We start from the raw sequence: 23,581 nt of genomic DNA, 5'->3' as shown, positions 1-23,581 counted from the left end.
CCATTAAAATGGTTCATTAAACGTTTTCTGGCCTTCAGCCATTATGTCAGATGATTCATAAAGTTTTTAGGAAGTAGGTCTTTTTGAAAATTATTTTTTACAGTTTACTAAGTTAGGGATAGCTATTGTACTTCATTCTCAGTTAAGGTAGGTAGGTAACTTTTCCTCTCTTTTCAGTGTTGTTTGGATAGGTCAGTGGATTAATACTTGATAATATTGTATTGTCTATGGTCACTTAATAAATCAGTGTCAGCTGATGATCAGATACTTTAAACTCATAACTCTGTGCTTTGACCGTAACATACTGAGGTGGTATGCTGTAAAGTACCATATAAATCCTTAACTGGAAGGACACAATCCTTGACTCACTGAGCAGAGCTTAGAAAGTACCTGGTGCACTTTTTTCACGTGTGTATTGTACACAAGATTCTGGAGAAGGGAGCTGTGTCTGTTGATGCTAGTATGACATTTTCCCTGTGGTTTTGTAACCAAAGATTTTGAGTTTTTAAAGTTTCTTTTCAGTCTCCTTCCTTTAGCTTGTGCACTTCAGAATTTTCATCTTACCGCTTCTTCTTTGTTGTTTTTTTTCTAAATTTTCTTCTTTTGCAGTACACATTTTCTGCCGGTTCTCCTGAGGTTAGCTTTTAAACCCACCACAGAGAAACACCCAAAACACTGGCTGCTGCTTTTTGATTCTAGCAGTTAGATTGCCTCAGAAGCAATGAATTCACATAAGTAGTTATCTGATACCATCTGAATATTTTGTTAAACAAAAGAAAAGAGGCCCACCCAACCTTGAAATGCAACTTCTATCCCTTCTATTCAAACATTTTCAAATGCATTGTAGTATATGACAATGAAAACTCTGTGAAAGAAAGCTGCGTTCTTGTTACTCCTTTCATTTAAAAGAGTGTAGGCTGCAGCATAGCAAGTGAAAGGGGAACTAAATATTCATATGAGGCATCATTGATTATTGTTATTGTTGGATGTATGAAGTCACTGTAGTGCATTTCCCTTCCCCAACTTAAAGAAATAGCTTAAAAATTTATTACTCAAACTAATTTGTGTTGCAGGCACTAAGCTCACTACATTCCTATCAATTGCATTTGTGTGTAACTCACTACAGTTAGTTATTACATCCCCCAAATTTTATGTTATATTTAAAGAGAAAGAAATAATCACAGAAGATATGTTTACTGCTACCTCTTTTTCCTTGTTCCCAGAACTAGCTGCCTCTCAAATGATCCAGAAATGACTTCCGTGGAGCAGGAGTAAGGATTTATGCCTAATACTGTCATTACATTTTAACATTATTTTACAATCATGCTGCTAGGAACTGAGGCTGGGTAGACTCCATAAAGCTTTTTGGAGACCTCAATGCTTTTATAGTTATTTTCAGGAACTTGATTCAACATATGCAAGCAGAAAAAACACTGAAGTTGGGATTTATTGTATTTGCATTGCAGATGTGTTTAAAATGTTCTTGACCATTTCCAAGCAGAGACAGATAGAATCCTTAGCCTGAGGATATTCAGTTTATGTGAAAAACAGATAGAAAAAGGTGCAACGTGATCAGAGTGAAGATGGTCCCATGCATTATCCTGAATTAAAAGTAAAGTGGTAAACTTGCCATTCTCATTCAAAGATTAAGAAGTCTTATATTTTACTTTGATTTCTGGGTCGTGCTCTTGATGTCTTCCTTCTCTTTGCTTTCTGTGCTTCTCAGCTTCTTTCATAGTTATTTTTCTGATTAAATCTCCAGTATCTTTATGTCTCTTCCTTTCAAAGCTGGATGGTTCCCTTGGAAATAGGAATGTGTCAGTCCCCTGGCATGCTCTTCCTCTGTCTGATACCATAACTGAAGCATACGAATGGAAAACCCTGCACTGCTCTTACTGTGCATCAGTGAGGGTGTTTGTAGCTGTAGTGCGTCACACAAGCACTAACAGTTCCTTGCTAGAACAGCACATCAGGAGGACTAGCCATTGCATCAGTGTGTGTATTCCTGGCCAGTGTGTACAGGGGAGGAGTGACTGGGGACTTTGCAGTCCCTACCCATCTGACTGGTATGTAGAAATACACTGGTGTCTCACACTGGAATATTGTTCAGGAAATAGCATACAGCAAACTTGACTCCTCAGTAAAAGATTCCATCAATAACATGAGTATTCATAAGCAGGCAAATAATTAGAAGTACATGTAGCAAACAGATGCATAAATAAAATGGAGCTTTTATTTTCTTTTTTTTTTTAAATAAAATTGTACTCTAGTAAACTATCACACTATCATACCTGATATTTAGGTTGGAACCGTAAGGTAAATTCTTGATTCCTAAAGCAGTTGACATAAAATCTTTGAGCATCTTTTTTTTTTTCTCAGACACTCTTTATTTTTTAATAAGTCAGTATGAGAACTGTTTTTTTAAAGTATGAGGACAGAAAATAAATAACATGTTACAGACTATTTATTTATGGTATTGTTCTTTTTGTGACTTGAACAATTTTCCTGTTTTTCTCAAAAGAGAAGCTGAGCAGAAAAAAGCAATATGAGAAGAGAATTTATATTCAGCTTAAATAAATATAGTTGAGGACAAATTAATGCTAATTGCTGCTATTTATTTCCTCTTCATAAATATGTATCTGTCTTCAGAAGCAGCAATAATTTTCCGGTGGTTATATCACGCATTTCTGGTGTCATTTCTTCACGAAATAGGATTTCCTATGTCAATGGCTCCACAATGATAACAGCAGTTTTAAACAAACTTTTCTGTATGCTTTCTGCTGAAACCTCTCTGGAGTCTGCCCAGCTCTTAGTTTGCTTCCGTTGTCTTTTTCATATCTATTCCAACAGCTTTTGTCTGTTGTCATGCTCTCTTGTGTTCTGTTTTGTTCAACTTCTTGCACTTCCTCATGACTTTAAAAAAAAACTAATTATGAAATAATGCACAGGGAAAGAACCCTGTGTGTTCTGTAGCAGTTCATAAATATTGAGGGTGCTTTAAATAGTTATGTACTCTATGAGGAAAATTGTATTTTGATGCAATGTTTATGATGACAGCCTCTTATTCTAAAGAATGCTTCTAAAGTATTTGATGACATGTGCTTTGCACTAAATGGCAAAACTGTACTCTTAGAAACATTTTTAGGGGCACCCATATCTTGCCACACTGTGGTGTCATTCCACCAGTCGATGTTTCCACATCTGGTGTCTACTTCAGATTGGAATTGCTGGGAATGTAGTTACTAATTTCAATAAAACAGTAACAGTTCTTATTAAGGTGTGTATTTTCCATATATAGTAGATAGCATGTGTGTAAATTATTTGACACCAATGCATTTAAGTAAATAAGAGATGAGGATGCTCAACACTTTGTGGGAGCTCGGGACTGGGGAAATGACTAGCCGTGTGTTTCATAGTACTGATTTCTTTTCTTTTGGTTTTCTTTTGTATTTATTTTTTTGCCTTTAATATATAGCATTGACATGACCCTGAAATAAAAATCATCGTTGCCAGGCATTTGAAGAAGAGGGTTCGCTTGGATTTTCATCACCCAGACACCCATGATGATGGCGTACAATGGTCAATTTGGGTTAATTTTGTTTGGTTTATGATTTTTCCATGTCATTCAGCAATTCAAGACCAAAAGGGCCAATCCTGTTGCCATGGAAACAGCAGAATTTTGGGCCTGGTTATTTGTGGTTTTTTTCAGAAATAGAGTTTTCATTAGGAAAGCTGTATCATCTAGCATTGGTTTCTATGTGTGTGTGCAATTTCTGTTTAGAAGGATACCATTTTACCAAGTGTGCCTCATGAACAAGTCAATGAGGATGTGGATTCTTGTTTCATTTTTGTCTTCAGCATATTAATGTTTATGGATAGCTGAACAGAATAGTTATTGTTACAATAAATGTTAGCTTGGTTGTGTCACAGACCAGCAGCAACTTCATTGTTTAAAAATGATTCTAGAAATGATGCAGGACTTTCTTCAATTTGTCTGTTTCTTGCTGTCTGAAAGGTCTTTCCATGTTCATTTAACCCTATTCACTTTTTTATCCAGTCACAGAAAAGACTGATATACTAAAAAAATAATTAGTCATCAGACAGACTTCCCAGAGGACAAATGAGTAACTGAAATTAATTTTATTTTAATGATTTAGTTTAGTATCTTTATTTTAGGGATAGTTTTTATAGAAGCAGCTAATCCTACAAATGATTGTCATATATTCTAAAAGCCTTGGAGCATTAATTTGTTGTTGTTTTCTAAATCTGTTTTTCCAGAACTTTTTTTTAGGTTATGAGCCTTCAGATGGCTTCCTAACTCCAATTGTAAAGACTATCAACGCTATGAATATGAAATACTTAGTATTTCCTCCTAACAACTGAAGATTAAATGTATAAATCTACAGTTGGGAGTCACATTCATTTATTAGGAACAGATGTCAAAGTATTATTCAAAGTGTATCTAATATAAAAAAAAAATAAGTATTACAATGCAGATTATTGTCTGTGTCATGGAACACAGCAGTAAAAACATGAAAAGGAAAAAAACCCTAAGCATTTCTTGTTTGCTGGTGTTCTGTGTACTGGCACAAAAGACACTGCAGTAAGTCCTCATATTCACTGGAAAATAATTGCAGTCTCTTTTGCAAGAGAGGGCAAATTGTCGAGTGAATTCCATTTGTCTGCTTTAAAAAGACAAGAGTCAAGAGTATGACTAATGCTTTCTCTTCCCCTAATGAACACACGCATGCACTTTCCAAACCTGCTGACTCACCTGCCTTTTGGGACATCCTAACAGAAGTAATAGTGTTGCGGACTCTCTGAAATATTATTCTTATCTTCACGAGATTCTCATATGCCCTAGAATTACATCTGTGGATTCTCTACTTTGTCTGTAAATAAGTCCTTAGACATAACAGTTCAAGTTAATTTGCACCTTTTTTTTATGTGTGCACTTACTCCCGTCCTGCTTCCAGTCCAGAATTATTAATGAAAGAGAACACAAGCAAGCATTTTCTTGGGGAATAAAGTTTAAGCAAAAGGCAGGACAGAATGAGCCTTGATTTTTCAGTAGCATCTAAACTGAGAGTGAAAATTATATTTTGTCCTTCATTTAAAAGATTGCTATTTTTGTTTTGTGGTTTGCACATTTCCATCTCTGTCAATTTGTGTCTTGTATTTGCAAGGTAGTCTGCAGGCAAGGAAGCAAGCATCCATCATTGTGTGCACAGTTGTTCAGCCACTGTAATGAAGATTGACAAGATTGTCAGAAAGGCAAGAACTTGCCAAATGCTTTCTTATCTGCCAGCATCAAAACTGAAATATCTGCACCTTCGCAGTCCTTGCTCTGTACTGACAGGTGGTGCATTGTATCTCTGTCATACTAGCTAGCCTGCTGCACCGCATCTTTCTGTCAGTTCCTGTTAATTTTCACAGAGGAAGGGCCTAATCCTGCTGACCATTGTTGCTGCTCTATAACTAATCTGGTAGTTTCCACCTTTTCTCAGATATTTGAATCTTGGCTTGTGTCTGCCTTATAAAAGTGCTGTCACTTAGTATATTGGGGATAATGTTTTATGTACAGATTAATATTTGTATTAACTTTCAGATGCTAATTAAGCTTCACCTAGATCTAAACTATTAAAAGCATTTAGTAGCATGAAGTCACATCTCTGTAGACCTGTAGTTTAAGCCACCTAGAATGAGCCAGATGACTTGTGTTATGTTATAGGTGAGAGAAGTGTTTGCTAAAAGAGAAGTTCACCACAAAGCAGAGGTTCAGCTCAAATCTTTCTGCACTGTTTGAGACCTAAGTGGGGCATAAGAGCTTTGTGGTCTTAGTGGTGGATGTCAGCTCAGAGCTGAGTTTAATTCTAAAGGCTTTGTGTGAAATTACTAAACAACAAAGCTATACATGAATTAATATGATTAAAGTGGACGGACTAATAATGGCAACCTGAGACAGAAGGAATTTGTTTAAGCCACATGTCACATTAAAACAAAATGGGACATCAATGTGATGGTGCAAAAATGATTGCAAGATCAAGGTGTGATTACCTTTGCTTATTAATATATTTTGAAAAGTTTTTTAATGTTATGATATGGCAATTCTATATTATACTTACAATAATGTATCAATATTAATAAATCAGTAGTTTGTTGAAAGAGGAATATAGTACGTATAATTGCACAGATATAATCTTTTCTATATGGATTTTTTCTACTGTGTATCGGAGTGCTCAGATCAAATACAAATGATTAGTTGCAATTTTTTTGTTAAAAGATCTATGCTGACTTAAATTATAGATTAAGCAATACAAGGATATCTAATATCATTGTATGCGTATATATACATATGAATCAGAAATAAAGAACTGCAACCCACCACTGGAAATACTTCCTTTCAGCTTCAAGTTTTTTCTTTATTCCCTGGGTGGATGGAAACACTTGACTGTTTAAAAGCACAGTTTTTTGCATTTTTGATTGTCTTTCTCCAGGTCCTTCCAATATAATTTAATTACAGTTTAAATGTTTTGTTGGCAGTTGCTCTCTGGTGTGCAGTAATATAGGATCACTTATACCCTAAATCTCAGGGGCTGGAACGGCTACAGTTTCGTCCAGCTATAATGCTGTAGCTGGGAGAGCTATGGGTCATCCTAATACCATCAGTTGTTGCAATGAGATCTCAGATATTTTCTCTTCCGTACCTTCTGTGTGCCTCATGACCTGGCTATTTATGTCTTCCAGTAATTTGACTAATGTTTTCAGAGTGCTGATTAATGGCTTTTGTAGCTGGGAACACTGATGCAATAGACACAGCTATTTATACAAGGAGAAGATGAAAATGCAGGTAAGTAGTAACATAGAAGCCTTATTTTCAAAATAGAAAATCCTAGTATATTAACTGTTGACATCTTTCTGTTCTCTGATACTCCTTAAGTAGTCCATGTTGTGAACATTTGGGACATCTTAACATTTTTCTCAAGAAAAAAGGTGTAAAAAGGTGTAAAAGTACTTAAACTGTATGTTCTGCTCATTTGCTGTTTCTTCAGGAGTGGAAAAAAAAGGAGATTTTCTTTTCTCATAGATTTTCAGTGGAGGGTTGTCATGAAATAAGTTTTCAGCACAGTTCAGTGGCACAAAATAAAGAATATTAGCTGAAGGGGAAATCCATTGCCATGAAGTAAGTTAACATTATCACTCATTTCCTGACTCTGTTAATTTTCTGCCTCCCTGCTTCTCCAATATTTATGTTCCTGTTAGCTCAGTCTTTAGAGCTAAAGCACAAGTGGATGACCTGGATTGTTTTCTGCATGGGAGAACTAGTTTAACAAGCTGAATGCAGGGTATTATGAAAGGAGATGGTATTTATTTACAAAATCTCAAAGCAGGTTAATCCCACCTGCTCACACTCCTCCTCTCATAGGCTTCATTCACTCACACCGTCACACCCACATGCTGAAAAGCACCAGGACATGTGCTCCTAGGGTAGCCTGACCATGGGCAGTTGATGGCAGCACAAAGGACAAGAGCTTCTGGCTACCAGGTTCTCATCATCTTTCTCGTCTTTTTTTACTGCAGACAGCGTACTAGTTTTTGGGTGTGGAGACTTTGAGTCCTTTGTACAATTTAGGAGTCAGTAGCTATTATTGGGTGGTCCTTTGCTTTAGAGTCATGCTTCCTTCAGTCTGATAAATCTGAGGCCACTTTTTTTTCCTTTGTTTGAAGCATGTGTTTGTTCTCTTGGCGTGTTATCACATGCATCACCCTGTATGTGACATACTGTAAGCTTTTTGCCACCCTGCTGCTGTTAGGTGGCAGTGCCTTCCACTGACAACCTCTGGTCTTCCCAGAGTGCAGGTCTTGCTGTCCTGACCTAAAAAACAGATTCCTCCATTTTACTGCTGGGATCACTGTCCTGGGAGGTGTGTACTGGAAAGGGTGTTCTTTGTTATCAGTCCTTGCTCTTCTTTCAACCCTTCTTCTGCTGTGTTTCCCACTGCATTCACATACATGCATATTTCCTTTCATGTGGCATTCGTACTTATCTCATCTCATAAGTACAAATACAGAGTTGGGAAATAGTCCCATATTGTTATGAGTCCCATGGTAGTCTGGAATTCATTGGATTAAATGAAAAATCTCATCTTTTAAATTAATTTGAAAAGTTAGAATGGTTTGTTTTCGAAGGGACCTTTAAAGATCTTCTAGCCCAACCCCTCTCTAGTCCTTTTGAGTGATCAGACATTTAAGATACGAAATGTCAATGCTTCTAAAGAAAGCAAATACAAGACTTCCTTACCATTTTCTCTGAAATAAGTGTGTGGTGGATGGGTTTTTTAGATCCATCTGATTTTGGTGTGTCTCTTCTGCCCTCTGAAGCCTTTGGGCTGATAAAATTGCATCCTCTAAAATCTAAACTTGTTAGTGTTGAAGGCTTGTGACAGTGCCGGCAGTGTATTTTGTTAGAAATACAAAAATCTACAAACATGGATTTTCAGGTTTGTGGTATAATCTTTTGTAATTTTTGAGCATTAGAAGTGCCCCTGGATTTCCTACTAGTGCCACTAGTGGGAATAAAAGACAGGTCTCAGATTGTGTTAGCTGTGTAGCCATATATAGTTATTTCTAGAGACAAGAGGGGTGTCCCTGTACTACCTGGCACAGATGAAGCCAACCAAGCAAGCAAGCATCAGGAAATTTGCTGTTCTACTCTTCGCTCACTGTCCCTTTCTTCCAGTCATGCGACCTCTCTAGCACCCTGTTCCCATTGCAAAATACAGCTACCCTGCAGGCAGATGGTGACAATTAACTAAATGTTTACAAAGCTTTAAAACAAGGGTCTAAATTCATGAGACAGCTCATAAATCCCTCAAATGTATGGGGAACTTACCGAGGGCTTTAGACCACTACGTTGTTACTGTAAGCATTTAATTTTTTCTAATCCTTTCTTTGATGCAGGCTTGCCCTTTAGCACAGCTTCCCCCTGCCCCTTCCACCCCGCCTTTCTGTGCAAGAGCACTTGAAGTAGGCAGAGGTAAATGTTTATGACTTAGGTGTTTTGTTGGAGCTTGTTCTAGTTTCTAAAGAACAGCTACTGGTCTGCCATCCAGCTGGTTGATCTTGATTCCTGTTATGTTTGTATTTCATTTTCGTGTCTTGTTGTGTGCCAAATACCACCACCTTTTCGTTTTAACCAGTAGCTTTGTGCAAGTGAAAAAAAAAAAAAACAAACCCCACCAAAAATCCTTTATTGAAGCAAGCATTTCACTTTCCAAGTCTGCAATTAGAAAAAAATCACGAAATTGCAGTCATGGCTTATAGCATAATTTAACTTTCATTTTAAAATTGCTTTTTGGTAGAAGGCAATATCTACTGAAGAACAAATTATTACCTATTTTACTTGTAGATGCTGTTCTGTATGATTATCTGCCTGTGCTCAGGGGAGGGTCAAAGAATGGCACTGTGAAGTTAAAATGTTGGCTCTTCCTGTTTGCACTGGTTTGGCTTACAGTTCTGCAATCTTTGCCTTAACAAATGCTCAACTACTACATAATACAAGCTCTCACCCAAATAAATTCTTTCACGAAGCTACTGAAGTCTCTTTAAAAATCATGTGCTTGGTTCTTATAGTTATTTTTCCTAGAAAGATCCACCCATTTAAGAAGAAATGATCACTTGCTGCTTGCACAGAGTGACTTATCTCAACAGTCCCTCTAGTGACTCTCTGGGTTTGTCCGTTCAAGCAGGAGCAATGGAGTTGGCTGAGCTGAGCTCTGCCAAATTTGAGAAGCTGAAACAAAATGCAGCCTGAGCCTGCCACCTCTTTTTTCTTCCTCTTTGCTTTCCTCAACTTAAGATAACACTATTAAATGCAGATTTGTGGAAATAAGGCAGAACACCTCTCAAGGCTTATAGCACATAGTAGTACACTTAAATGTGCAGACTGGTATAGGCTTTTTGCTGTACCTTTGCTGGCTGTTCCTGTAGTGATAATTATTTTTAAGAAAAAACACAGATGACTGATTCTACAAGTACACTTGCAATCTCCCCATTTTTCTTCATTATGGAAAAATACAGTGTCTTGGTCTTTTAGGCAAGACAGGAATAACAAGGCGAAATTACAATTTTATTTTTTTTTTAAAGAATTGGATACTGATTGGATTTCATCTCTTTTTGAAGAAAGAAGTTCAAACTGTCATTTCATAAATATTATTATAAAAAACTAATTTCATGTGCTAAAGTGTGCATACATTAGCATTGTTAACAAGGTGTTTGTTGGCTTCAGTGGACTAAGATTTTTGTCTTAAATCCAGAATTATTCTGGGTATGAAAATGCGCTGTACTATGTTATCACTATAGTTTGCATCATGTTTGGATTATAAAGTTAGAAAGAATGACATTTGAAGCCAATATTTCTGTATCATGAACAAGTAATTTGAATCCAGCACAGCACTATTTCTGAATGATTTTTAAATGCCTTGAGGCCACACACCAACAGAACCACGTCCCTGCCCTAACATTAGCTAGTAATCTATGAACAGTCTTGGAAGTAAATGACAGCTCCAGAGAATGAGGTTCCTTTTGTGACCTCAGTGGTGGGCTGCTGCAGAAAAAAAAGTGCACCATGTCTCTCGTACAGTGTCTATAGTCTGTCAGAAAATCTATTGAAATCTAGGATTGTCAAGCCACACTGTTCAAAGGAATTAAATTTAGGTGAAGAAATAAAAAGCATAAGCTCACTTCCCAGTATTATCTATCTGTTTAGCCAAGTCACAACTCACTCCAAAAACAGAAGCAGTTAAAAGAAAATTCAACTCAGAAATGTCAGAACCCTATCTTCTTGCCTCTCTATTATGTACTTCGATAGGCAGCACGCAAAGCAGCCTCCAGCTATAGCAGGGAAATAATCCACAGAGTACTTCCCACACCACTCCCTGAGGCCTGATATGTAAAGCAGACTCCCTCCATGAGCAAGTGACTCAGAAAATGAAGCACTGGCTTTATATGACAGACCTGTGTTAAGCCATCAAGACTGTAAAACTTCATCTCTGTCTTCATCCCTTTGAAGTATGAGTAACGTTGCATTAAACAGTCTACCTAAAGAACACAGAGAATATTAATGTGAGATTTGGGCTTCATAAAAGAAAAAAAGAAAAGGAATACAGCTAAAATTATCAGTCTGGGAAAGGAAAAATAGGGGAAGGAAGGACGGGACAGGGAAATGATCAGGGGAAGGTAGTGTTACAGACATCTTTCTGCTTGGGGCTCCAGCCTTCTTCCAAATTCTAATTCTCCTTGGGGAGAGCTTCTGAAACACAGCAGGCCCTGTTTGCCTGGAGCCCTGGCTCAAAAGAAGCGCAAGTCAGCTCTGTTCCAAGTGTTCTTTTTATCTCATTTAAAGAAATGATGGAATCCCTGGAGACAAGTACCTTAATCTGGCTTCTACTCAGTGTAGAATAAAACCCTCTGAGCCCTTGTGTAGACAGCAAAGAAGAGGAAGCCGGAAAAAAATGGGAAACATCATTGCATTAATTTAGAAAAAAAAAATTACATATTTCCTGGTGACTTGTACAGACTAAGCATGACTCAGAAGACATCATAGGTGTGAATAAGGAAACAAATTAAATACAGAAAGGAAAGAGCAAGGTGCAATAGGGGGGCATACGGAATAGAGTGTTTCATAGAGAAAAATAGCTGCAGGAGAGAAATGACAGAATAGGAGATGAACTATGCCAAAGAGGATAAAAAGAGACCAGAAATGCAAGGTGAAAAAAAATAAATGCTAATTGCCTCAGAAGATAATTTCTGTGCTATTTAATGGGTCAATAGCAGTGCTCAGTGGAGAAGCTGCCATCTCCTGAAGGTGTCTCAGTGGTATATGATGGTATAGATGTATACAGCAATACAAGATCTCAAGTTATCCATTCACCCACTTCCTACCCTATCACCACTGGAAGAGGAAAGAAAACCAGTGTGGGAAAAGCAAGTGTATTTAACACTATGCAGATTTTGGGTGCAAGCACCAAAATTAGTGAGACCTTGCTGATCCACTAAAGCTGGTCTGATATTAACTAGAAGAGTTGGGTTTGGTGGTTTTTATGGAATTCTGTCACTGATATGACCATACTTCCTGAACACACACCATTCCCAGACCCCAGTCCACCAGCAAAGTAACACTTTTCAACTGGTCATTGTACTCCCAGGAGGAAAAATTCACAGGTCCTGTCTGCTGCTATTTTCTCTGAAAACAATTTTCTTTGGAAAAATTTCATTTTGAATAATATTTTCTTTGTATTTTCTTCAGTTTTCAGTAGCTGTGGATTTGGAATCTCTAGTCTGTCTGTCAGCCTGGAAGTATCTGTGAGAAGTGTCTCTCATTCACAGCTGCTATTGGACAGAGAACTTTCTACTTTTCTTATTCATCTCAAAGATGTTGTGGGTTAACCCTGGTAGGCAGCTAAGCCCTCCACAGCCGCTCACTCACTCCCCACAGCAGGATGGGGAAGAGATTTGGAAGGGTAAAAGTGAGAAAACTTGTGGACTGAGATAAAGACAGTTTAGTAGACAACGCAAAAGCTGCACATGCAAGCAAAACAAAATAAGGAATTAATTCACTACTTCCCATTGGCAGGCAAGTGTTTCGTCATCTCCAGGAAAGCAGAGCTCCATCGTGCATAACGGTTACTTGATAAGATAAACACCATAACCATGAACACTCCCCCTTCCTCCTCCTCCTCCCCAGCTTTCATTGCTGAGCATGATGTCGTATGGAACGGAATAACACCCTGGTTGGCTGGGGTCAGCTGTCCCAGCTGTGTCCCCTCCCAACTTCTTGTGCACCCCGAGCCCACTTGCTGGCAGGGTGGTGTGAGAAGCAGAAAAGGCTTTGACTCTGTGTAAGCACTGCTCAGCAATAGGTAAAACATCGGTGTGCCATCAACATTGTTTTGGTCACAAATCCAAAACAGCACAATACAAGTTGCTATGAAGAAAATTAACTCTATCCCAGCCAATACTAGTACACTAGAAGTTCCAGCCAAGCTGCTGTTAATAAGCAGAATTTTGGCCTACCAAACCTGACTTCAGGCACCTTTAGATTAAAGTATTCTGCCTTATACGGAGCAGTGATCAGCTAGACACTGGTCTGAATGCTATTGGTGTTGGTAGATATCTCTAGTTCATGGGAGGATTGCCAGGCAGGTTCAGTACCTGCTGCGGAATGCTCTCTCAATTGCTGAAATTGTGAGGTGAGTCAAAAATGGATGAGACTCATGACATGAACCTACACAGGCAATGTCATCACCAATTCAGTTATCTCAATTGCCAGGTCTCTTCTAACAAGTCCTGGAAAGAAAAAGGCACTGCATTTTTTTTCCCCCAAAGCCAAATCAGACAGGGACAAAGCAAGGTAAAGTGCCTTCAGAATCACCCTCCTGAGGCTGTCTGGACACCCTTCTCATTTTCCTCTGTGATTTCAGCTGCTGGACTTCCTACAAAGCTGGTACTCCATTCCCCTCTCTTGTGAGCAGAAACTGTGAGCACAGGAAAGAAAGTGGGATGAGATAAAGAGTAGGGCTTTTTTTGTGAATGTTGAACAGAATCCAGAAGAGGCACTCTGTTTCTTATCCCTAATTGCTTACTCTTCATTTTTGTCTCTGGTTTGTTTAGCCTGATAAGTTTGTTCTTTTTTTTTTTATTCTGACTACTCCATATTAGGTGTTCTTACTTCTGTGTTAACCATTCACTATCACTTCTTCCATTGATAAGCTTCCTAACTTTACCCCAACTTCAAATGAATAATTACTACTGATGAAAGGCTTAGTCTTTTCATGTTTCTAATTCAAACAGCACTGGTTTGTTAATTGCCTTCTCTTGAAGTAGGAATGTGGTGCAACAGGAATCTCAAGGAGATCACAAGAAGGTTCCTTGGGACCTTTATTGACCTGAAGCTTCTGGACTATCTCACTGTGAAACAGAGGGTGGTGACAACTCACCTAGGTGGGCAGATATGATGTGATGCATCAGGCATATATATATATATATATATGTATGCATATATCTATATATATATGTATGCATATACACACACACCTACGTATAGACGCATAAATATATGAGCAAAGCCAGAGCTGAAAAAGATTATATTGCATTCAAGCTTTTTTGTTGCATTCAAGCTTTAAGGAAACATCTGCGCTGTTGCTCTGCTGCCTGATGCTGTGCTGGATGTTGTTAGCTGTTCCAGGGATACAACAGTTAGAGGATCAACTGGTCTAAACTGCCTTCATGTACAACCAATTAATTGTTTTCTAGTGTGGAGATAGCATCAGTGAGTTGTAAGGCTCATCCTTTGGTGTTACAGTGTCAAATAATGTCATGAGGAAATGGGTAACATCAAGCTTTTTACATCTTGATATTATTCAGATTTTCCTGAGTGTGTTCCAGTATTTATTTTCTTGAGAAAAAGAAGTGACCTGCATATAATTCTGACCCCTAGCCCCTACTGTGAGTTATCAGGGCTTGCCTTCTTTGTAAAATTAATTCAAGCATTAAACTTTTATGTTATTCCAGACTCGTTTCTATCCATATGCACAACCTTCTCCTTAGTTGTGGTAATACCACACTTTACAAGTGGCCCAGGAGATGGCTGGTTAAACCTTAGGTCAGCACAACTTACCAGTTGCTAACAGGATGGCTCCAAGGTGCAGCTACAGGATAGGGCAACTGCCGTGACATGAATTCTTCAGTGTCTTCCTATAAGTCTTTTCCCTCCTGTCCAAAGGGGCAGACATCTTCTTCCAAAACGCTCTGGTAAAGGATCAAGCATCTGCCTCTATGTGGCAGGGCTTATAATTTGGGGATTTATTACAAACACCCCTGACAGCAAAGTGCAATGCAAACACAGACTTGCTCTGTGGCTGCTCTTGCTTGAGCTGAGCTACCTCAGTTGACATCTGCCAGAAGACCATATTCTTGACCATCCTTATGCACAACAGGACAAAACTGTAAATTTCTTTAGGTACACTGCAAAAATGAGGATTCTGTGGTTTTAGTTCTAACTTTGTTTCAGTGGTAATTCACCTTCTGGAAATGCAACATCTCACTGCTACTTGCTCTCTGTATTTCTTTTCTTCTTTTTCCTTCTTAGTGTGAATTGTAGGCAGATTTTGTAAATGAAGGGGAAAAAAGTCTCTGGAGGGGCTGCCTGTTGCAGTTTCTCTGCACTTCCACACATCCAGATGTGATGTCTATGAGATGCCCAGTTGGTCCCAGCACCTTCCTCTTTCCCACGGTAGGGGCAGCATAGAGGCCACCCAGCTTCTTCAAGTGCTCACAGCTGTCCCCATGATTTCTGGTGGACTCTTATCATGGAGGCCACAAGGAACCTACCTCATATACTGGCAACTGATTCAACCAGCTTGACTTTTCATGCCACTAATCCATGTGGCATACATGGATAGAGCAGATGTGTGACAGCCCCTCAAAGTTATTGGTGAGGGGAAATGAGAGAATATTCCTTCAGATTTTCCTGAGGCTCTTCTGCCCTTCCACATGCCCACACACTCCTGAACTCTACTGGGTGGCCTCCTAATCGAGAGGGTGAGCTGCAGGCTGTCACCCTGGGCAGGAACATCGTGCTGTCATTATTATTCTCATCCCTTCAGAATTTTATTAAACCATGTATTTTAGCTAAACTCATTTGCAGCCTGCCTTTCCAAAATCAGATATGTTGGACTTAATATTGTGGAGGACCCAAGGTGTATGTGAGGGATGTTCTCTGGATACATAAGGATTAAGAATCTTTAAATAGGTAAAATAAAGTATAATGACTAATAGCTCTGCTACTACATATGTTCCTTCACTTTCATTATGTAGTATTGATAGAGAAAAAAAACCCAACAACTTGTTTAAGGGTTTTTTTTTTCTCTTTTGGGACTTCAATAAATAAACCAAGTTTTGGGAGTATTCGTCTTTGTACCGAATAGTTGAGTCCTAAATGATGGGAAGAACTGGTGTCTCAGTTTTGGAGCTGGCCCACTGATCTGGTAGACAAGTCTCCCTTTGAGTTTCTGGTTGGTAAGGTTTATGACCAAACAGAATAGCTCCTCATCCCGTAGGTTGGAACTGCTCAGCTGAAGACAAATAGAGAATGTGCAAGTCTGTGAGAGAGAAAATCTTGAGTAATGTTGTACTTCTTTTACCTGGGACTTTTTTTTTTTTAAAACAGCTGAGTCTATTGGGTGCCTGGACATTTTGTCTCCATTAAAGAAATGCAAATAAGGAAGTAAACACAAGTAGCCCCGGTAACACCTGATAGAGACGAAAGGGGAAAAGAGAGCAAACAAGTCTAATTGCTTGATAAAGAAGGAGCAAACCAGAATATACTTTTAATGGATTCAGAAAAGAAAATGTCAGATTATTTAAATGTCTTTCCTGAGTTCATTTTTCAATATGAATAATTGAAGGACAGACTTTGGATTGTTTAGGAGTCTCATTAACAGAGTCCCTTGGGAGGCAGTCCTGAAGGGCAAAGGAGTCCAGGAAGGCTGGGTGTTATTCAAGAAGGAAGTCTTAAAGACAGAGGAGCAGGCTGTCCCCATGTGCCATAAGTGGAGAAGGTGGGGGAGAAGACCGGCCTGGCTGAACAGAGAGCTTTGGCTGGAACTCAGGAAAAAAAGGAGAGCCTACCATCTTTGGAAGAAGGGGGCGGGTGACTCAGGAGGACTACAAGGATGTTGTGAGGTTATGCAGGGAGAAGATTAGAGAGGCGAAGGCCCAGCTAGCACTTAAAGATAACAAAAAATGTTTTTACAATATATCAGTGACAAAAGGAAGGCCAGGGAGAATCTCCCTCCTTTGTTGGATGCGGAGGGAAATATTGCCACAAAGGATGAGGAGAAGGCTGAGGTACTTAATGCCTTCTTTGCCTCAGTCTTTAAGAGTCAGACTGGTCGTCCTTGGGGTTTTCAGGCCCCTGAGCTGGGAGATGGAGATAGGATGCAGAATGAAGCCGCAGTTGTCGAAGTGGCAGTGACCGACCTGCTCCTCCACCTGGATGCTCACAAGTCCATGGGGCCAGATGGGATCCACCCGAGGATACTGAGGGAGCTTACCAAGCCACTCTCCCTCATTTACCAGCAGTCCTGGTCAAACAGGGAGGTCCCAGATGACTGGAAGTTAGCAAATATGACGCCCCTCTACAAGAAGGGTCAGAAGGAGGATCAGGGGAACTACAGGCCTGTCAGCCTGACCTCGGTGACAGGAAAAGTCATGGAGCAGATCATCTTGAGTGCCATTATGCAGCACATGTGGGACAATCGGGGGATCAGGCTCAGCCAGCATGGGTTCATGAAAGGGAGATCCTGCTTCACTAACCTGGTGTCCTCCTATGACAAGGTGACCCGCTTAGTGGATGAGGGGGAGGCTGTGGATGTTGTCTACCTGGACTTCAGTAAGGCCTTTGACAATGTCTCCCACAGCATTCTCCTGGAGAAGCTCGCTGCTCACGGCTTGGATAAGTGCACTCTGTGCTGGTTTAAAAACTGGCTGGACGACCGAGCCCAGAGAGTGGTGGTGAATGGAGTCAAATCCAGTTGGTGGCCGTTCATGAGTGGTGTTCCCCAGGGCTCAGTGTTGGGGTCAGTCCTGTTCAATATCTTCACTGATGATCTGGATGAGGGGATTGAGTGCACCCTCAGTAAGTTTGCAGATGACACCAAGTTGGGTGGAAGTGTCGATCTGCTGGAGGGGAGGAAGGCCCTACAGAGGAACCTGGACAGGCTGGATCGTTGGGCTGGGGCCAATTGGATGAGGTTCAACAAGGCTCAGTGCCGGGTCCTGCACTTGGGTCACAACAACCCCATGCAACGCTACAGGCTGGGGGAGGAGTGGCTGGAGAGCCGTCTGGTGGAAAAGGACCTGGGGGTGTTGGTTGACAGCCGCCTGAACATGAGCCAGCAGTGTGCTCAGGTGGCCAAGAAGGCCAAGGGCATCCTGGTTTGTATCAGGAATAGTGTGGCCAGCAGGACCAGGGAGGTGATAGTGCCCCTGTACTTGGCACTGGTGAGGCCGCACCTCGAATCCTGTGTTCAGTTTTGGGCCCTTCACTACAAGAAGGACAAGGTGCTGGAGTGTGTCCAAAGGAAGGGCAATGAAGTTGGTGAAGGGTCTGGAGCACAAGTCTTATGAGGAGCGGCTGAGGGAGCTGGGGTTGTTTAGTCTGGAGAAGAGGAGGCTGAGGGGAGACCTTATTGCTCTCTACAACTCCCTGAAAGGAGGTTGTAGCGAGGTGGGGTTTGGTCTCTTCTCCCTAGTAACAAGTGATAGGACGAGATGAAACAGGCTCAAGCTGCACCAGGGGAAGTTTAGGTTGAATATTAGGAAAAACTTCTTCACCGAAAGGGTAGTCAGGCATTGGAACAGGCTGCCCAGGGAAGTGGTTGAGTCTCCATCCCTGGAGGTATGTGAAAGAAGGGTAGACGTGGTGCTCGAGGACATGGTTTAGTGGTGGACTTGGCAGTGCTAGGTTAATGGTTGGACTTGATGATCTTAAAGGTCTTTTCCAACCTTAATGATTCTGTGATTCTATGAACTTCTGTGAGTCTCCAGTGTTTTTTTAATTTTTATTAAGCTCTGTCCAAGAAGTTGAACAAAGTTTGACTGCACATTCCTTTGAACATGCGGAAGTTACAGGTGCCTGTTTAGTGCCTCTGCTTGGGAAACACAAGCGTTTGAATGTAGTGTAGCTGTGGTCATCAGCAGACAGATTAATCTTAGGGAGACTTCTCTGTCAGCTGTTCCAGGCTCACTCAAGAATTAGAAACTGGGCATGTGTGGGGAGTCCAAAATATAAATTTGTCATTTGGTGATCCAGGTTGCAAAGCTGAGATTTTCCTGAGTATATTAACAAGAAAAATGAAAACCTGACCATGTCTGTCTGCTGGTAGCTTCTTCACATAGAGCCAGATACGCTCTAAGTTTATAAGGAGCAGTACTGGTTGTACCTGTCTTTCGTGCTACCCAGCACAACATCGTGTTCCAGTCCTGAACGCATACTCACCCTCATTGCTTACACCTAGGAGCAAAGGTGAATTAAGTAACACAACTCTGTGCTTAGCACCAGATTAAATGTAGTCTGGATAAACAAACATACTGTATTTCAAGTTGCTTTCTAATTTGAATACTTATTTTGGTGTCTTTTAAAGAAGAAATTGCTTAACTGGAACAGTTCACTCAGACTCCTTTAGCTAAAAGGTGAATCATATTGTTATTTTATGTGTTCCTTCTAGTCCCACTGCAATCCCCTAACAGTTTACTCATTATTTTTATTATTAATCCTCCATTACAAAGGTGGGGAGGAGCCATCTATTATTATTGTTATTAGCAGACTTAACATGCCCCAAAGTGTTTTGCTAGTATTTCTACTACTGGTAGGTGGGGAGTACCCTGATAAGTAGTAAAAGTTAGTATGCGGATACTCATCTTGACAAAAACTTTCCAGAATGAGTCAATGCAAATGTATGCAGCTAAAAACAACCAGCTAACCTCACCTGTTTCCTAAAATGTGAACACTTAGATTGGTGAGCAGAAGCTGTCTGTATGAATGCTAAGATGAAGCTTTACCTCATGTAATACATTGATTACATTTGTGGTTCTGCTTCTTTCTTTTTTGTGACTTTGACCAAATAATAAATGAAATTTAATTTGTGATCACAGTGGTCATGAATTTAATTTCAATAGTGCTGAAATGGTCAGCTAACACCTTTTGAAGGTTCCTAAATACCAGTGAATACAAGTGAAAATTTAAATGTATCTGCATGGATTTTGGTGTATAAGTTTCAGAAAGTTTTATCTGTGATTTTGTTCTTTGGTGTAAACGGGGTAACAACAGTAGTGTCAAAGCAGAATTACACAATCCAGTCTGGGGTTTCTTTGCAGTCACAGGAGATTTCTTTTGCAAGTACTAACCAGCGTAAAAAGGGCCATGCGGATTTTCTGAGGGAAGGTGCCATGTGTTGGCAAAGTATTAATATCCTCACATAATGATGTACTATAAATCTGTTTTTAAAAATCAGCCAGATTTTAAAAGGCGCATGCACTGGCTTGGAGGCTGTGGCAGGAGGGTAAGCCCGCTGAGTGCTACTCATTAGTATAAAGGCAACCTCCGCTGGCTTACTTATCTCAGTACCTGCCTCCAGACATCCTTGGTATGCATATATTTCTACATACGTGAGCCAGTTTTCTCTTCAGAGACTTACTGTCTTCTGTTTGCTGTTCTCTTCATCAAATTTGGAAAGTATTTCTTCAAATTGGCAGATGTAATTACTTTTGAAATCCTCTTTCGTTGTCCTCACGCAAAATCAATATACAATATTAATCACGGACTAGCTAAAACTTTTACTTCTGAATAGGAGTAAGTACTATTTAATAAGAGAGTTCAGTTCTGCTGAGAGTGCCTAGTACTCATTTGGCTGTGTATCAGTTGCAGCCACTGCAGTCTCAAGCTGAGAATAAAAGCTTCATTCACTCAAATGGTCTTATTTATTACCCTCTTAAAAGTTTCCACGGGTATGTGCTCAGGACTTTTCAACAGAACTGTTATTTTTCTCCAGTTTTACTCCTGTTCACATTAATTTAGAGAGGGGGAAAGTCTGTGTCATTGTAGTCAGGCCTATATAACTATTTTGCTTTGAATCCTCATTCCCAGATTAAAGTGAACAGAAGTAACTTTAGGATCAAATCATAGTCAGTTGGGACACCCTTTACATTCAGTGAAGTCCCTTTGGATGGATACAGAAGTGAGCTGGCTGGGCTAGAGTCTCAGATGTGGAAAAGCCGGGGTATTTCCAAATGTGAAACATATTTAAAAGGAGAGATGTAGAAGCTGGTCTATTCCATGAAAACAGACAAGAAACAGTAATGAGAAGTCCCCGCTCAGTGTGATTGATTAGCATTTCCTGAGCGTTATCCGCTCTAATTCAGGCGGCTTGCTGTGAAGTGTGTGGTGCTTCCAAGGTAAGGTTGTTTTGCATCCTGAGGGGATGGGGTGTGGAGAACTTTTGTATTCCAGCAAAGACAGAGAAGAAAAGAAATTTGACTAAATGGTATTTTCTCCATCCAAACAGTAGTCCCTATAAGTTTGGCTTACCTGTTTCCTTGAAGGGTTCACAATCACAGCGTGTGGCAAATGTTTGCAATGCTGCACCCAGAATGGCCTAGCATGACACCGTGCTGGAAATAAGTACAGCTGGATGACTCTGATGGGATGCCAAAATGATTAAAAAGGATACAGTTGCTACCCATCTTTTCTTTGACTAATCCCTTACAGGAGAAATAGTCCATACTAAAACCATATTTTTCCTCTGGGGAGTTACAGTTCATTGAGAATAGACCTGACGACATAATGGGCAGCCTAGGGCTTAGACCTAAAAGTAAAATAAGGTACCCAGGAAAGCATCTGCAGAAACACAGGTTCAATTTTTAAGAAATCTAGGGAAAAAAGTTTCAAATCTAGATACAGAAAACTCCAGTGACTCGAAGGTGTCAGTGAGTAACCCAGAGAATTGGGACGGTTTGTGATATGTCCTCATCCTTGAAGAGCACAATGCTTGCCTCTTGTTTACTGTAGTTGTGACAGAAATAGATGCCATTTGCTATAAACAAGCGTATTTGAAACCAATATCGTAGTATGTTCTGTTGTGGGCAATTCATTTTAAAGCCCATTTGCAGCTTGCTGGATAGTACCTGCATTATTCTGATTATAAGCTGACTCAGAACATTTGATTTCACAGTTAAGTTCAGTTTTATTCCCTTCTGGGCACCTCTGCTGCTGCTCCGATCCTCAGCTCTGCTGGTGTCCCTGATTTTCCTGCTGTTGTCGGCATCACCGGTGCCGCCGCTCTTGCTACCCCTCCGTCGTGCCTGGCCTTGCTGCCCCTGCCCAGGACGGAGCAGGAAGAGACATGGCAATGGCAGCAGCGCCAGCAGCCACGGCAGCAGGAGTGTCGGGACGAGCTTCTGAGCAGGCAGGTTTGTGCCGTGGCCCTGCAGCTTTCCAGACAGCTGGAGAGGGTTAGATAGATAACCAGGGGTCATTTGATGGTTTTGTGGCTGTCTGCTGAAGTGACAACTTACAGTGCTACTTTTGGGTGACCATTTCGGGTGCGGGTTAGGATTTTTTCCTTTCATGTAGAGAAAAAGAGCCAGCTTGTAATCAGGACGTTAAAGTAACTTATAGTGGTTTGAAATTTAACACCTGGCCAAATCCTGTTGTCATTCTGCAGTCAGCATGTTTAGCAGCATTCAGAAACACTGACTGAAGTGCCTAACTAAGGAGTGAAATGACCTATTACAGCTGGCCAGCACTGAGATTGGGTTTATCATTAGAGCAAATTCATTGTCCATAGAAATATACATCTGAGTAATTTTAGACTGAAAACAATTATCCTAGAATGACAAGGTGCTCTGTAAGAAATTAGATCAATAAAATGTTTAAGAATGTATACACATTTCCTTAGCATTTCCCCATTGCTCTTAAGAAAGCTAAATGTGTTTGTTAATAAATGTAAAAAAGCTACTACATGCCTTTTAAAGCCAGGGAAGTTAAAGCAAATACAGTGACCCCTCCAGTACCGATAGAAGATCTGTAGCACTCTTGGCTTGTATCAAACTGAAACTTAGCCAACAGGTTTTGTTTCTTTTTCAAAACTTTATCTGGCATAACAGTTACTCTAAACTTTTAAAAGATTTTTTTCAGTGTAAATGAATTCTTGGCTTTCTTTTCTGACATTTACTCTCCTGTGAGCCTTAAACACACATTCTTTATGCTGTGTGGACTAAACTGGTACCCAAATGTCCAGCCAAGAAAAACAATGGTATCTTGGCTTTCATTAAGGAGGTTCAATGCAGGAATTTGTTTGGACAGGTCCTTTTCTGCATATGGGTAAATCAGTAGTGCAGTTGTACATCGGGCTTGCTGCAGAGGTAGTTTCTATTTAAAATGAAACCACTAATGGGAAAAAAAAAATTAGCATGGGATTGATTTCAAGAGAGACCGTTCTGGGATAAATCTTGTAAAGTGCTAAATGAAAGTCAGATACCTCAAGGAAAACTGTTATGGACGGGAAGTAAGCCACCTGTCATGATATAAAGCTCTTTTTGACCACTGCTTTATCAAGGCTCTTTATAGAGCTACAAAGATCTACTTCCTGGTCTACTGATGGTGAAATTCCGGATGCAAAGTCATGGAAAAATTAAGAACAAAGCAAGAAGAATTTATCTCTGATTTAGTTTAGTTAACAAACTTCCACATCATGATTGCCCTTGATTTTTTTTTTTAATTTTTAATTTACTTGGTTCCATAATATTCATAGTTATTTTCTGCCATCATGTTTAGTTCTGTCTCTTTTCTTTTCTTTTTTTCTTTTCTTTTCTTTTCTTTTCTTTTCTTTTCTTTTCTTTTCTTTTCTTTTCTTTTCTTTTCTTTTCTTTTCTTTTCTTTTCTTTTCTTTTCTTTTCTTTTCTTTTCTTTTCTTTTCTTTTCTTTTCTTTCTTTTCCCTTTCCTTTCCTTTCCTTTCCTTT

The 23,581-nt window shown here is 39.8% G+C and overlaps 1 protein-coding gene across 2 annotated transcripts in view; it reads left to right on the top strand.

The window, feature by feature from the left end:
• PRUNE2 (prune homolog 2 with BCH domain) overlaps nt 1-3,497 on the top strand; it is a gene marked incomplete at both ends in the record, with an annotated part of 141,551 nt that extends 138,054 nt beyond the window's left edge. For both annotated transcript variants that reach the window (XM_082337584.1, XM_082337583.1), the window contains 2 exons: nt 1,224-1,271; nt 3,476-3,497. In XM_082337584.1, coding sequence (XP_082193710.1) covers nt 1,224-1,271; nt 3,476-3,497 — 70 coding nt within the window. The remainder of the gene's footprint in view (nt 1-1,223; nt 1,272-3,475) is intronic.
• Nucleotides 3,498-23,581: the final 20,084 nt, after the last annotated feature.

Source organism: Platalea leucorodia (genome assembly GCF_965183815.1).
Source record: "Platalea leucorodia genome assembly, chromosome: Z".
NCBI classification, from domain to species: Eukaryota; Metazoa; Chordata; class Aves; order Pelecaniformes; family Threskiornithidae; genus Platalea; species Platalea leucorodia.
This window is presented reverse-complemented; position numbering and strand designations above follow the sequence as displayed.